The 13,542-nt window shown below is 40.0% G+C and overlaps 1 protein-coding gene across 1 annotated transcript in view; it reads left to right on the top strand.

Moving 5' to 3' along the window:
• Nucleotides 1-13,542, top strand: part of LOC137291542 (hillarin-like) — a 52,832-nt gene that overhangs the window by 29,912 nt on the left and 9,378 nt on the right. Inside the window, exons 3-5 of the mRNA XM_067822920.1 lie at nucleotides 6,694-6,921; nucleotides 10,240-10,488; nucleotides 11,104-11,274. Coding sequence (XP_067679021.1) covers nucleotides 6,694-6,921; nucleotides 10,240-10,488; nucleotides 11,104-11,274 — 648 coding nt within the window. The remainder of the gene's footprint in view (nucleotides 1-6,693; nucleotides 6,922-10,239; nucleotides 10,489-11,103; nucleotides 11,275-13,542) is intronic.

Genomic DNA, 13,542 nt, shown 5'->3' with positions numbered 1-13,542 from the left:
TTGACAATTTTGCGACAAGCAACAAAAAGTGACATGTGTCTTTAACAAACACGTATCTCTCTGTTCACGTCTTTTTAAAAGTGTAATACTGGCCACCAGCTTTGATTATTTGTTGTTCGTTCGAAATAAAATAGTTCCGTCAACTACTCACTCTCGACACATGTTATTATGTCATGTGTAATTAATTATAAGTCGTACCCTTCTTTACCAAAGTATGTGTTTGTATATTTGTGGACATGAACAAGGTGGAAACGAAAACACAAGAAAGTTAGGTCCTGGGTAACATGTTGTATGTGTTTATTACACAACTAACAGACCATACAGTTTTGTTTAGGAAAGATGTTATCATGCGGTTGGCATCTGACTGACGTGTTTTCACCTGTATACAGCTGATTACAATCTCGCACATTTTATATAGCCGTCTTATTAACAACGTTGTGAAAGTCGTCTTCAGCGCCGGTGGATTTACAGACGTCATGGGTTATGATTATCCGGCTATGATTAATTGATAGTCTTTGTTTCTGAGTCATGGACATGCTGTTGGAGACCACGCAGGTGACTGGTCTCACGAGGTAGCCATCTGTGCTTCAAGTGGTGGGTCTGTGTAATCAAGCATGTGCGGCTCATACGGAACAGAGGATCTGCATCATTAGAAAATTTATCTTGATAGGTGTATATGTGCCATGAAATCAAGGATACCTGCTCAAATGTTTCTTACGTTAAGAAAAATAGTAAACAGCTTTCATTTAGGTCGTAAAGGATGTTTTTTGAGCGAAATGGAATCTGACCTCCACACACCAGGGGTTTAGCCGACATATCCATTACTGCGCAGAAAAGGAGCTGTAGCTCGTTGGCGTGGGCGTGATCCCTTTGTTGGGGTGGAGTATTGATGACGCCAGGTTTACCACAGTTCTTTTCGGAGTGTGTCTCATAGCTGCAGAGAATGTTAATACACGAACAATTATGCAGTGTTGTGTAATCTGTGGTAGATCTGTTCAATAAAGACGTCTTCTATCGATGTATGCGTTTACTTGAAATAGTGTTTCTACCGCTAGTATTCATGTGTGTGTGAAGGCTATGTATAGACATTGAGCTTCATATAGACGTAAGTGTGGCCTGAGCAGTGATCCACGGAGTGAGGGTATGATGACATACAGACAGACAGATCTCCGTCCTGATCCTCGTAAGCCCATAGCTTTCGGGACTAGCATGGATGACTGGGAGATTATCCACTACAGCACGTGAGGAATGACTCAGGACATAGCGGTTGATAGCAGGAGCATCGATAACAATGACATCCTGGTGAGCTGTCTGGAAGCCACCGAGTGCTGGCGCAAGTTGACTGATGCGCCACATTTTGCCTTCCTCATGCACGGTAGAAACTTGCGCTTAGGGGTTAGGATCCTGCGTGATTTCTGTTATATTTTTAGGTCTGCCAGCACTAGATACTAATTGGTAAACGTGGAACGCATGCGTTACTCCGCCTTTTCTACCCGTGAAGATCCGGGTTAGAATTGGTCTTTAGCAACCCATGCTTGTTGTAAGAGGCGACTAACGTGATCAGTGATCAGGGCACCGTTTCACAAAGCTCCCGTAGCGCTACGACTGTCGTAAGTCAGTGTTAACAGTATATGACGTACGGATGCTACGACAAAACGTCACGAGATCATAGGCTTACGAGAGCTTTGGCACGGGCTTGCTCACTTTGTTAACACGTCTGATCGTATCTCGGCTGTGTCGATCGATGCTCATGATGTTGGTCGATGGACTGTCTGGTTCAGACTCGAGTATTTACATATTGCTGGAATATTGCTGAATGCGACGGTAGACATCCAACCAACCAACACATTCGTTCCCACTCACTCACTCTGAAAGTCAAGGCGGCATGGTTAGGTTTGACAGTTTTGCTTACGATATAACTAAGTTCATTTACTGGTCAGGTTTTTTTCTCGCATGGAGTCAGCTTATGATCAGGACATTAATTAAAAGAGATGCATTTAGGTCACCAATTTTCGTTTACAGACCAAAGATGAATTCCTGTGTTTGTGTACCAGCTCGTGCAGCTATCTTGTTTACTGCATTACTTCCTGTTATACAGGACAACAAACTAGGCATGGGATTTAACTTCCAGGTAACTAGAACAACCATGAGCTGTTTCAATGTAGAAAACGTTTGAAGCAGTTGTGATTGATGTGTGGACAATCAAAAGATCTCATCGGTTGGATGGGCTAGTCCACTCTGTGAAATAGGGGTGTCTTGTTCATCAATTATATAGGGTGGCCGTCATACGAATCTCGGTCGACGTCGTGAAAAAATATGACGCATGCTATTTAGGGGCGGGTTCATTTACAACTCCGACAATATTGCCTTTGAAACGAAGCTGGGTAACATCACGGCCGGCTGATCAGAGCAATGCGTATTTTGACAAGTGGTTAGTTTGCTATGTCTATTAGCTGAACGACGGGTCTTGTGTGGTCGGTCCAGCTCACAAACACACGCACGGATCGTGACTGCAGTCACTCACAGCCAGTTTCCAACTGTTGTAACGATGGACGTGAATCACAAGAACCCGTGGTCATGCCCTGTGCCCCAAACAACTTCAGACTCACGAGACCGTGGAGGCTGTGTAAACATATCAAAGTTATCAGGGAGAGATGCCTGTGTTCGATTGAGTGTGGAGATTGGGGGCAAGATGGGGGGAAACCGTAATGGGGCTATTGTGTACGTCTAAAAGGCTTGTCACGACGGATGAAGTCACAACCAGAGACAGGGCTCTTGCGACGATTAATGAGTGAGTGAGCAAGTTTTACGCCGCACACTGCAATATGACGACAGATGAAGCGAGGAGCCATCGCACATAAGGAAATGGCAGATTTTCAAAATATCATTTAGAACAATGAATAACTTATTAACCTTTCTCCAAAGGTTTTATGAAAGAAAACTCGTAAATGGAGTAGTCTCGGCAGTCGGGCACATCTCATTCACAGGTTGGGGAAGATTAGTTCATATGAATAAACTCGTATTCCAGCCAAGGCCTACATCGAGCACACCTTGGTATAGTGCGAAGTCGTCTAGTTATATGCTGGACTAGGGGAAGATGTGCCATCTATAACTGTCCTCCGTAAAGCAGTATTTCCTTGAGCGTCCAGTCGCCTGGCCACTGTCTGCCCAACGTATGCCCACATGCATCTGTGGCAGATAACTTCACTGTCAGGTATCGATGCTGAAGCCGCAAATTGCCCAAGTACTGATCCCCATGGTTGTAGTTACCCTGCTTCTCCAGGTTCTTTCTCCAACTGATGTCTGCCCTGCCTTACTTTAACATTGCATCAGGTTCTTTACTGCAGGGAGACTGAGACGTTGAGGCGAAGCTGTCCCAGGTTACAGCAACATGGGTGCAACCAAAAGTTGCCTGAGTCCCACTTACACATCCTGGGATGGATCGTGACTGATCAAATATCACACTGGCTCAAGTGGAATGAAATGTTATAGCCATTCTTCCATATCTGAAATTTAGAACGACATTCTCCAGTAATCACCTCTTTTGTGTAGGCCTTTGTTCAACATTCTCTAGGTGGGTGTGTAAATATGTGCTTACAACTGAATGTGTATAGACTTCGGGGTAATATGATATGACCAGTTGCCCAGTTTTGTCCCACATGAAGAAAGTTTTGGACCTTTGCATTGGTTGTGTATATTGAGTGTAACAAATTATATTTGCTGGATGACATAGTTTTCGAGAGGTGGTATTTTATCGGCAAATGAGTTGTGGCAAACACAAGCAACTGCTTGTCATTGTTTGCATAATCATTGAGGAGACCTACATTTGCGTGGAGGGTGGTTTTGTCCTGGTTTGTTAAGAGGTCCAGCTACGGGTGAGGAAGTATCTCCTGTTTATGACTGACAAACTGGTTTTGCAGTCCCACAGTCTACTACCTGGTGTGGTATTGCATACAGGCTAGAGATCTAGAGATTATCTTCATGCATGTTTCTTCAAACATGTGGCCTTTTATGTCTTTGATGGATATATGATGGATATATTAGTGAAGGCTCTGTATATTTAGAGGAGTCTCTTGATATTATATTATAGGTGTGTACTGAAGTGTACGGGACTATGCTATGGTTGGTTTTACTGTACAATGAAGTCGACAGGACACCAAATGAATGTACTTTTGGTTTTATTGTGAGTGTCAATGAAGTCAAAGAACACTGTTGTACTGCAGGTTTTATTGAAGGTGTCAGTGAAGTGTACAGGACACCATTGTACTGTTGGTTTTGTTGAAGGTGTATAACAGTCTACTGGACACCATTGTATGGCTGGTTATATTGAAGGTGCCAATAAAGTCTACAGGACACCATTGCACTTATGGCTTTATCTTTGGTGTATAACAAAGTCAACAGGACACCATTGTACTGCTAGTTTTGTTGTAGGTGTCAGTGAAGTCTGTTGTGGTATTCTATTGTGGTATCCTATTCTGGTTTAAGAGCTAACCTGTTCAGTCTGACTCCCCCGTTTTGTAATATGTTAAGTACATGTCAGTGTTTATGAGCCAACCAAACACAACATGATGGATGTCCTGTAAGGTATCATCTGAACAGACTTTAAATGATGCTGACATAAACACCTGTTGAATACTGGCATCCATGCCAACACAAGTCATATGTGTGACACAACGAACACCAGCTGATACAGCCATCATCCCTGTTTCCCAGGGAAGAAGTTATTGCTATGATAAATGGTGTTGTTGAGCGTCTGTGCGTGGAATACAGTAGTTGGTACTAAGCCCATGGGCTCATCTCCTGGCAGACACAAACGTCATGTTAATTGCTGCTTCGCAGGATCAGTTTCCATGGTGAAACAGCACATGAGATAATTCCCTTACAACATGCTTTTGCCATTTAGCTTAACCCTAGCCGTCATTATGACAGTCACCTGCAAGGTAATGTGTTTGGGGCTATGTTTCTATTTTATTGACCCATCATAAGGGTAGACATGGAAGGGAGGAACACACTAAACATGTGTCTCTACTGTAATTTATTGGAGTTGTTATTACAGAAAGGTAATGGGAGAATGCTGCTTGATAATGCCCCAAAATGCCATGTTTATTGGTTAGTTAAGACAAATGATGGGTCCCCATAGTCAGGTAGATGTGTCATCTACGTAATGGTAAAACTGTCAGTCTGAATGGAAATGTGACAGATACTGGAATTTTGCCAGTCTCAGAAGAATTCACTTGTGATAATTTTGAATCTGAGACTGAGAGTTGAAAACAGCTGTGTTACTTTGATGTGGAGGAATGGTTTTGTTTTCAGTTCCTTGGTGTACTAATGTATAGTTTTGTGGTTTGGTTTGATGGCAGCATACATCTAGTCGTGGTAACGTCCAAGTTCAGAATCACTTTGGGTTTTTTTGTGATATAACTTGAATACTGATCTACACAGCATCACACCACTGAATAACATAACATCATTGCATTATACTCCAGCTTTGAAACTCTCTGACATAGTCATTGTAGATGCAAGAACACAAATCTAAAACTCCCATTGATAGGGATTTATTGAAATAACAGTTACCATGGACATGACCAATCCATTGATGAGATTTAAGAAACTGAAAGAAACACAATGATTCTTTTAGCTAATACATTAATTTCAGCTTTTATATACAACTTCTGAATTTTCAAGTATAGGATTTCAAGACTATCAGATGAAGCACTTCAAAATTGTAAGATACAAGCTTTGAAGATTGACAGACAATGCATTTCAGTAACAAGCTTCAATAGGAATTTTCTATCAAATTACACAATAATAATGGTCAAAATATTCCAAATAATAATTCCTACAACACTTGCTATTCAAATGTCATATAAAGAATACAATATCTAATGAAATGTACTCACATTTATGTTGCCATACAGAGGGATTTGCAGACAGCCAAGTGACCATGTGGGAAGCACAGTGAATCAGCCTTTGTATGAAGTTTTTATGCAAGGGTTAGGTCATGTGATCATAAATATTGAAAGTGAGGCTATGTATTTATTGATTAAATTTGCAAACGTTTTTGGCATTACCCTGGATTAGAACCCTAGCACTTTGGATCGCATGTGAAGTATGTTAACCACTGGGCCACCATGCAATACATTCATACATGCCTGGTTTAACATTCTGAACATTACAAAATAATTAGTATTTAGCATCAGTCATAGTGTGTCCCAGACAACTATATCCTCAGACCCTCAGGCAAGCATATCCAAGAAAGCCATGAAAGTGGCAAGTCTAAATTTCTACAGCTTCAGGAAAATGAAGAAAGTCTAAGGACTCCTTTGCATTACATTATATCTTTCTTACTGTGAAAATGTTTTCAGCAAAATCAGTTCATTTCAGAGACTAGTTGTTAGTTTCGCTTAGTCACTGAAAACCCTCAGAGCATGTGAAATGTTTTGGAAGATCCAGATGATGTACATCTTGAATAATGTTCCATGGCGTCCCATTATTTGCTTCCGTATCCAATATCCCAAGTATTAAAAGCAACTGTTTTCTGTACCATTCTTTATGTAGGCTAAGTGCCAGAAACCACTTATTGTTTCTCTATACCTTTTGGTACTTAGGGCCTAATGTCACATTCCCAGATTGTTTCAGATTGTGTTCAAAATGCTCATATCCTTGTTCCTAATGTTCCTGTTCTTGTTCCAGGCCAAGCGTCGGGAGCAGCTGTTCAATGCCCAGAAGGAGCTGGAGGCCAAGATGCGGAAGGAGGAGGACGAGATGTTCCGTGGCTTCCAGTCTGTGAGGAAACAGGAATCAGAGAAGATCTCCGAGGAGATAAACAAAGAATGGGAGGTGCGCCTCAAGGAGTTGACAGCAAAGTTCGACAAACAGATGGAAGGGAAGAGGAAGAAGATGAAGGACAATGAGAGGAAGGTGAGGAAAGGGAAAATAAATATTTCACTGGTGCATGATCTCCGAGAAGCTTCCAACTGAAACATATAAAACAACAATTTATTGAGTAAATTTTAGAATGAATATCTATGTAATAGATCATGAGCAAAAAGCAGTGTGTTTGCCTCATTTTAGATCATTTTCAGGTTGTGTCCAAGAACTTGGTTTGATTCTGTTACTGCTACACTGTATGGAAACCATCTTCTGGTGGGGGTTGCTGTGATGTTGGGGTTATATTGCCAACAATGGTTCTGTAAAAGTGACAGTAATCTTTGTTTGATCTAAATGTGAAAAAATTATGTATAAGTTTAAATGATTAGAAGCACATTGTATCTGAAAGTTTAGCACCGGATCCGTGATGATGTATGCCAAGTGACAGTTCAGCTGGTGCATGGCTATGTCTCGATAAACTGTTTGGGTGTCTGTTGCAAGAGCCATGAATTACACATTCAAAACACATGCAATGCTATGCTACCAGCCATGCCAAAATCAATTTACTGTGGTAGATTTCCTGCCTGACCCACATTTGATCAAGTCTTGAATGAATACAGCCAGTGGTATATGTGTTTGACTTGACATCAGACTAATAACCACTGTATGAACATGCATTAGTGTTACCCAGGGGATCAGAAATATTTTGAACAGCCACGTGTCACCGGGCAAGTGACTTCAAGAAAGTAACTTGTCCTGACTAATTTTCCACTTGTCGTGATTTTATGACACTATGTGTGATGTCAATGTTTACTGGATTATTTATCAAAGAGTGAAAATTTCACAACGAACTCTCCTTAATTATTGTTGCAAACTTTATTAGCTTCATTATGAGCAGATGTGAAATGAAACGGAAGATTATTTGTCGTTTGAAGCCACAAGTGGAAATTACTGTAAACTGTTTTATTTCTGCGCCTTTGAATTTTTGTCAGTGACAGTTACTAAACCTTTTCATACCTTCTTATTTTCGCGAGGTGATCTTGTTACAGGGGCATCTCTGAATGTTTTTACACGACACGCAGATGCCTGACCATTGAGTTGTTACAAAATAAACAGATTTGCGAAGTGATCTAACAACAAATTAATGTAATTGATTTCAGAATTAATCCTTTTTAATTGGGTGTTAGAGCAATGAAAATAGAATGTGATTGAGCCATGTTAATCCAGATTAGCCCAGTGGTGACAAGTGATAGAGCAATAATCAACATTTTTTAAATAAGTATTTGGACGTTTTCTGTGTCCCTGTGGATACGTTTATATATTTGGTTGCACCTGTTGTCAAGTTTTATGTGCATAGAATGCAAGAATTTGCATCCTGTAAATCCCTGAAACCTGCAAACTTGATTTTAAGAATTTTTTGAAAACATTTAGATAGTCATCTGACAATTTATGACTCCTTGCAAGAAGTCATCATAGTGTCAAGATCATGTAGTATTGGTGATGTCCCTCTGTCACCTACATCTGACACGTTAAGTGTGTTTTGAAGATCACCTGATCCTCAAACAGTGCTGCCCTACACATCCCCAGATTGTCAGCAGCCAGTAATTCATATCACAATGATCAAAGGGCTGTTTCAAGAGTGTAGTAGAAGGAAGCAATAAGAAATATGATTCATAAATCATGATGACTGCATACCCTGAGGCTTCACCTGCAATAAACCATAAATATGTGGAATACAGCATGGGTGAAGTGTTAACAATAATTTGTTGAGCTGTTATTGTTCAATTACAGTTCGTGCAAGGGGTCTGTGATTTGACTGTTTGTTCTAAAGTGCCATCTTGTTTTTGCCTCTTTCTTCTATGTCAAAAACAGGGTGATAGGGTAGCCAAATTGCTAAGGTGAAAGCCTGGGTTTGATTCCCCGCATTTTTACAGTGGGATTGCTTGCCCATTTCTGGTATGATTGCTCAAAGTGGTATTAAACTAAAACTCACTCACTCACTCACTGACTATGTTAAAAATTAGTAAATCTGTTTTGAGCAGTTTCTAGAATAGAACTCAAACTGCATAGATCTTCATTAGTTTCTCACAATGAATATTGAAGTTAAGGTACTACATTTGAAATTGAAGCTCTCCGCACAAGAGAGAAGAATTGAGTTGGTATCAATTGTTAATATCTGTCGTTTGTAATTTCCTTATGGAATGGGTACAGAAACATTCTTACGGCCTGTCTGTCTCTTAGGTCACTGCAACTCAGTAATCAGATCCTTAAATTATGCAGATAACTGAACACACAAACAGCCTGTAACTATGTTGACTTCAGTATAATGACAAATAGGCATGTTAAGTATTTTAACTCACGAGTTTGAAATAGATTATCTCAAATCTTCAAATGCAGGCATGTTACTTCAACAAACAATAAGCGCAGACAAGTCCTCATGAACGAGTTTGCTTTAAGAAGACTAGTATTTGGTTTGCTAGGATTATCAAGATTATTATTCTTGGGTTAAACATAGCTCCATGCACATGAAAATCCAGACACTGTCAACCAAAGGGAGATAACTTTAAAGAATATTTAAGGGTAATCTCCCTTTCGCTAATTCCAGTCATTTTGACTGACTTTACAGGTTTTTAGGATGGAATGCTTAGACGTTTATGGAAAGTCAAAGCAGGGATATTCAGTTGTCATCAATCATTTTCTTGTGGTCCTTTCTAAAAGACATCCCAGCTGGGCATAAACATGGATTTAGACACAGGAGACATGGATGGCAGTACGCACCTGTTATATATTTGTTGGTGTCTGAACCCTGATTATGTTACATTTTACTTGTCCAGTTTTCCACTCTTTCATTGTTTTCATTGAATGGGCGTGCTTTGCAGCTAATACTCTTGAAGTGTTATTGTCTTTTGTGTTCTAGGGTAAATTTTTTTAATACGTTTTGGACATTATGTCAGTTCTGACCAATGTAGTGTTATGTTTATCTGTTTCGTATTTACCAGAGAATGAAACAAACAACTATTACATTGCTTGCACATGGCAGGAAATGCAGACATTTATCTGAAGATGCTATGGTAGTATTAGCTGTTATCTGTCTATAAGGCGATGCCTCTTGTAATGGTCCATTTGTCTTGAGTACTGAAAGTTAGAATTGTGTTTCTTAGTCATGTAATTTTGCTTACCCATGTCTTACCCACTCACTCACTCACTCACTCACTCACTCATGTTACTTCGTGGTGTCATGGTCATTGGTTTGATTCCAGTTCACCCTTATTCTTGATTAATCAGCACTAAGTGGTAAATATCAAAGAACTACACCATTTCGCGTTTGCATCTCAGACACAACCTGTATTAGACCTTTGTTTGTCACAGCTGATGACAATCCAGTTTGAGAATGAGAAGAACGTCCTTCAGAAGACAATGTCAATGAAGAGGGAGAAGAAGAAGAAGACAATGACCTTGAGGCTGAGGGAGAAGGAACAGAGTACGACATCTGACCTCGTCAAACGACAGAGTGTACAGATGCTGAGTCTTCTTGCTGCCAAACAGGAGGAGATGAAGAAGGAGCTGGCTGTTGAGCTGCAGAAAGAGCTGGCAGTTGAGCTGCAGAATGACCTACAGGTAATGGGTGATCTTCATGGATGTCTCTGAGTAGTTGCACCCTAGAGAACAGAGATCCTGTTCTAATTTAACCATTTAGTAACTTGGTTTACATGGTTTATGAACTTATTTGGCTAGTTTATACAAATAAATTGACAAAATTAAAATCGCAATAAAAGGTCATGGTATTCCTTTCATTCCCCTGAGCACCTATACTGAACAGCAAAAGAAACACAAGGTTAAAAAAAAATCAAATCTGATAAAAGTAAGCATTCATGTTTATGTTTTCTAATAAAAACTTGACAAAAAGTCAGTTTTGCATTCATTTTGATGTTCAGTATACATTACATTAGTTAGTTGACATTGTGGAATACGGGAGTCTATGAAGTTTCCAAAACTTTTTATTTCCAGGATTTTAGAAAATCACAAACATTGAAAAAAATGTGAAATACCCTCTGTAGTTATTTAAGCGCGCTCCTTAACAAAGTCTAGAGTTGATTCCTTAACAAGGTCTAGAGTTGATTCCTTAACAAGGTCGAGAGTTGATTCCTTAACAGGGTCTTGAGTTGATTCCTTAACAAAGTCTAGAGTTGATCACTGTTACTAAGCAGCTCATTAGCATGTTGATATTTCCAGACAGAGCAGTCGGCAGGGCAGGTGTCCGAGCCACCTGTGGAGGAGATCATGGAGGTGCTTCAGACGCCCACAGTCTTTGAACCACCATCACCTAAACCACCACGCTGTCGAAAGAGAAATCTCTACAGTGATGTCAGCGTCTTCAGCGATATTGATGAGCAAGTTATTGAGGTTAGCTTCACCTCTCACCTTCATGGGACAAATTATGTTCATTTTGCAGTGCGCAGCATGTGTTGAAATCTATGCAAGATAGAATGTAGCAGACTGGTGTAAAACTTAGAGAGAGCTTAGTGTTATTGCTGATCTTGACAGCATATAGCTGATCTTGACAATGTTCAAGTGACATGGGTGATCTTGACAACATATGGATGATCTTGACCACATATGGGTGATCTTGAGAACATATGGGTGATTTTGACAACCCAAGGATGACCTTGATATCTTGTGCATGGCCTTATCAATGTGAGGGTGGCCATGACAACATCTTTGTGACCTTGAAGGTTTGACCTTCAGAGTTAGAATGACAGAGAATGTGTCCTTGATGTCTTAGTAAATGAGAATGACGTTATTCAAGTTGTTTTTGAAGCTAACAAAGCCAGTGTCTCACTCATGTATCATCATCTCTTCCACTGCAGAAACACAATAGATGCACTGTAAATAACAGATCTGTGATTCAGAAAGAGAATGAAGCAACAGGTTCAATGTACTACCCAGTTTATTATCTAGCCTCATGTAAGAATGTCAAGTTTTGATTGGTCCACATGACTCTGATAAAATACCATGTACATCCATCATGATCCGCGAGCGGGAGCATAAAAGTTGTGTACTCCAGCTACGAAAGTCGTATCACCTCGCATCAACAAGCGTGTATCGACAAGCCTTTAGTAACATGCGGTGCATTGAGGTCAAACGGTCAGCTGGTGTCAACATGGCAGCAAGTTGATCCGATGCTTGTTGTTTTGTTTTGATTTAGTGAAAACATTCAGCTAGATAAATGCGTTATCACATCGTGTCTCGGGAAATACAGAGTTTTATCAGTCCCCCGTAAGGTTGTATAATACAACCTTACTCGGGTCTGATAAAACCCTGTATTTCCCTCGACACGATGTGAAAACTTATATTGGCACCCATCACCAACAACACTGGCGTTATGACCAGACACACCCATCCATCAACCCTCTTGTCACTTACATGTAGCATTTTGCCAATAGAATACACCTGTCAAGCCTGCTGATCAGTCTCTACCGATCAATGACTCCTTCATGGTCTTAGCCAATAAATCATTGATTGTCTGACAGTGTAATTAACACTGTCAGCCATTTAGCTGTTTGTCATATTGATTATATCATGACATTCATTGTGAAACAATGTTGTCACTTTTGACTTATTGACATGTTCCCTATAAATGTATAGGAAGAGACATAATACCTGTTGGTACTTTGTTGATGACGAAAAAGGTGATGAAGGGATCATACACACACATGTAAAGATTCGCTGTTGGTCATGGGCTTTGCATGTATACTAAACATATACCTTATAATCAATTCCTGCATTGCAGTGCAGATGTATCCATTAGACATGCCAGAAACCTATGGCTTGAACCCCACTTCAGACTTATCATGTTTTCTCGCAGTCAGGATGTGCCTCTTTTCATGGGTCTTACCTAAGTCGACAGAGACAAGCACCACTTGAGGCTTTCCTCCAACAGATAGTACAACTGGAATACCCTTAAAGGGAGAAAATGAACATGTCTCTTAATATACCAAGAGTTGATGCAGAGATTTGGGAGTCTTAAGAGTAGCATCTAGTGTCATAAGTTCATTATATTTGCTGATACAAATTTCTTTAAAAATAGTTGAATGACAGTTTTATGACTATGCCTTCTTTTCTAAAAGAAGTTAAATCTGCCATTAACAAATAATTCCTCTATCACAAAAGTATTGGCTTGTGAATAACGTACCCAACAGAATACCATCATATACACTGTCTGCTGATATTATCTGCAGGCACCAATAGATTTATCAGAGCAGAACCTGTTTCACTAATGTGCACCATTTCTACAGAGTTCAGTTACAGCTTGTAAATTTCATTTGGCCCAAGCTGCTTGCTTAAACACCAGTGCACATCTTGTAGTCTTTCAGTATAGCCTGTTAGGATGATTAAAACACTGATTTGTCAGAATGACTTAGATAATGCTAAATCTCAATGCCTGGCTTCGTATAGACAAAGTTATAAACCTGTCCCTGGTTTGATCACAGGAGACTGTTCATGTGCTATACAAAGGCTTGTCCTTGCATGAAGTGGAGTTGTGTTTGGGTTTGTTGTTGACGCAAGGGAGGATCACTACGGCAACAGGACGATCAAGTTGAAATGCTCCCTTTCATATGAGGAATTGCTCATTTATTAGATGTAATTAATCTCATCCAAAATGTTTTGTGG

The sequence above is a fragment of the Haliotis asinina genome, chromosome 7 (assembly GCF_037392515.1).
Source record: "Haliotis asinina isolate JCU_RB_2024 chromosome 7, JCU_Hal_asi_v2, whole genome shotgun sequence".
Lineage (NCBI taxonomy): Eukaryota > Metazoa > Mollusca > Gastropoda > Lepetellida > Haliotidae > Haliotis > Haliotis asinina.
The sequence above is the reverse complement of the archived record's forward strand: the minus strand, read 5'-3'. Positions and strand labels throughout refer to the sequence as shown.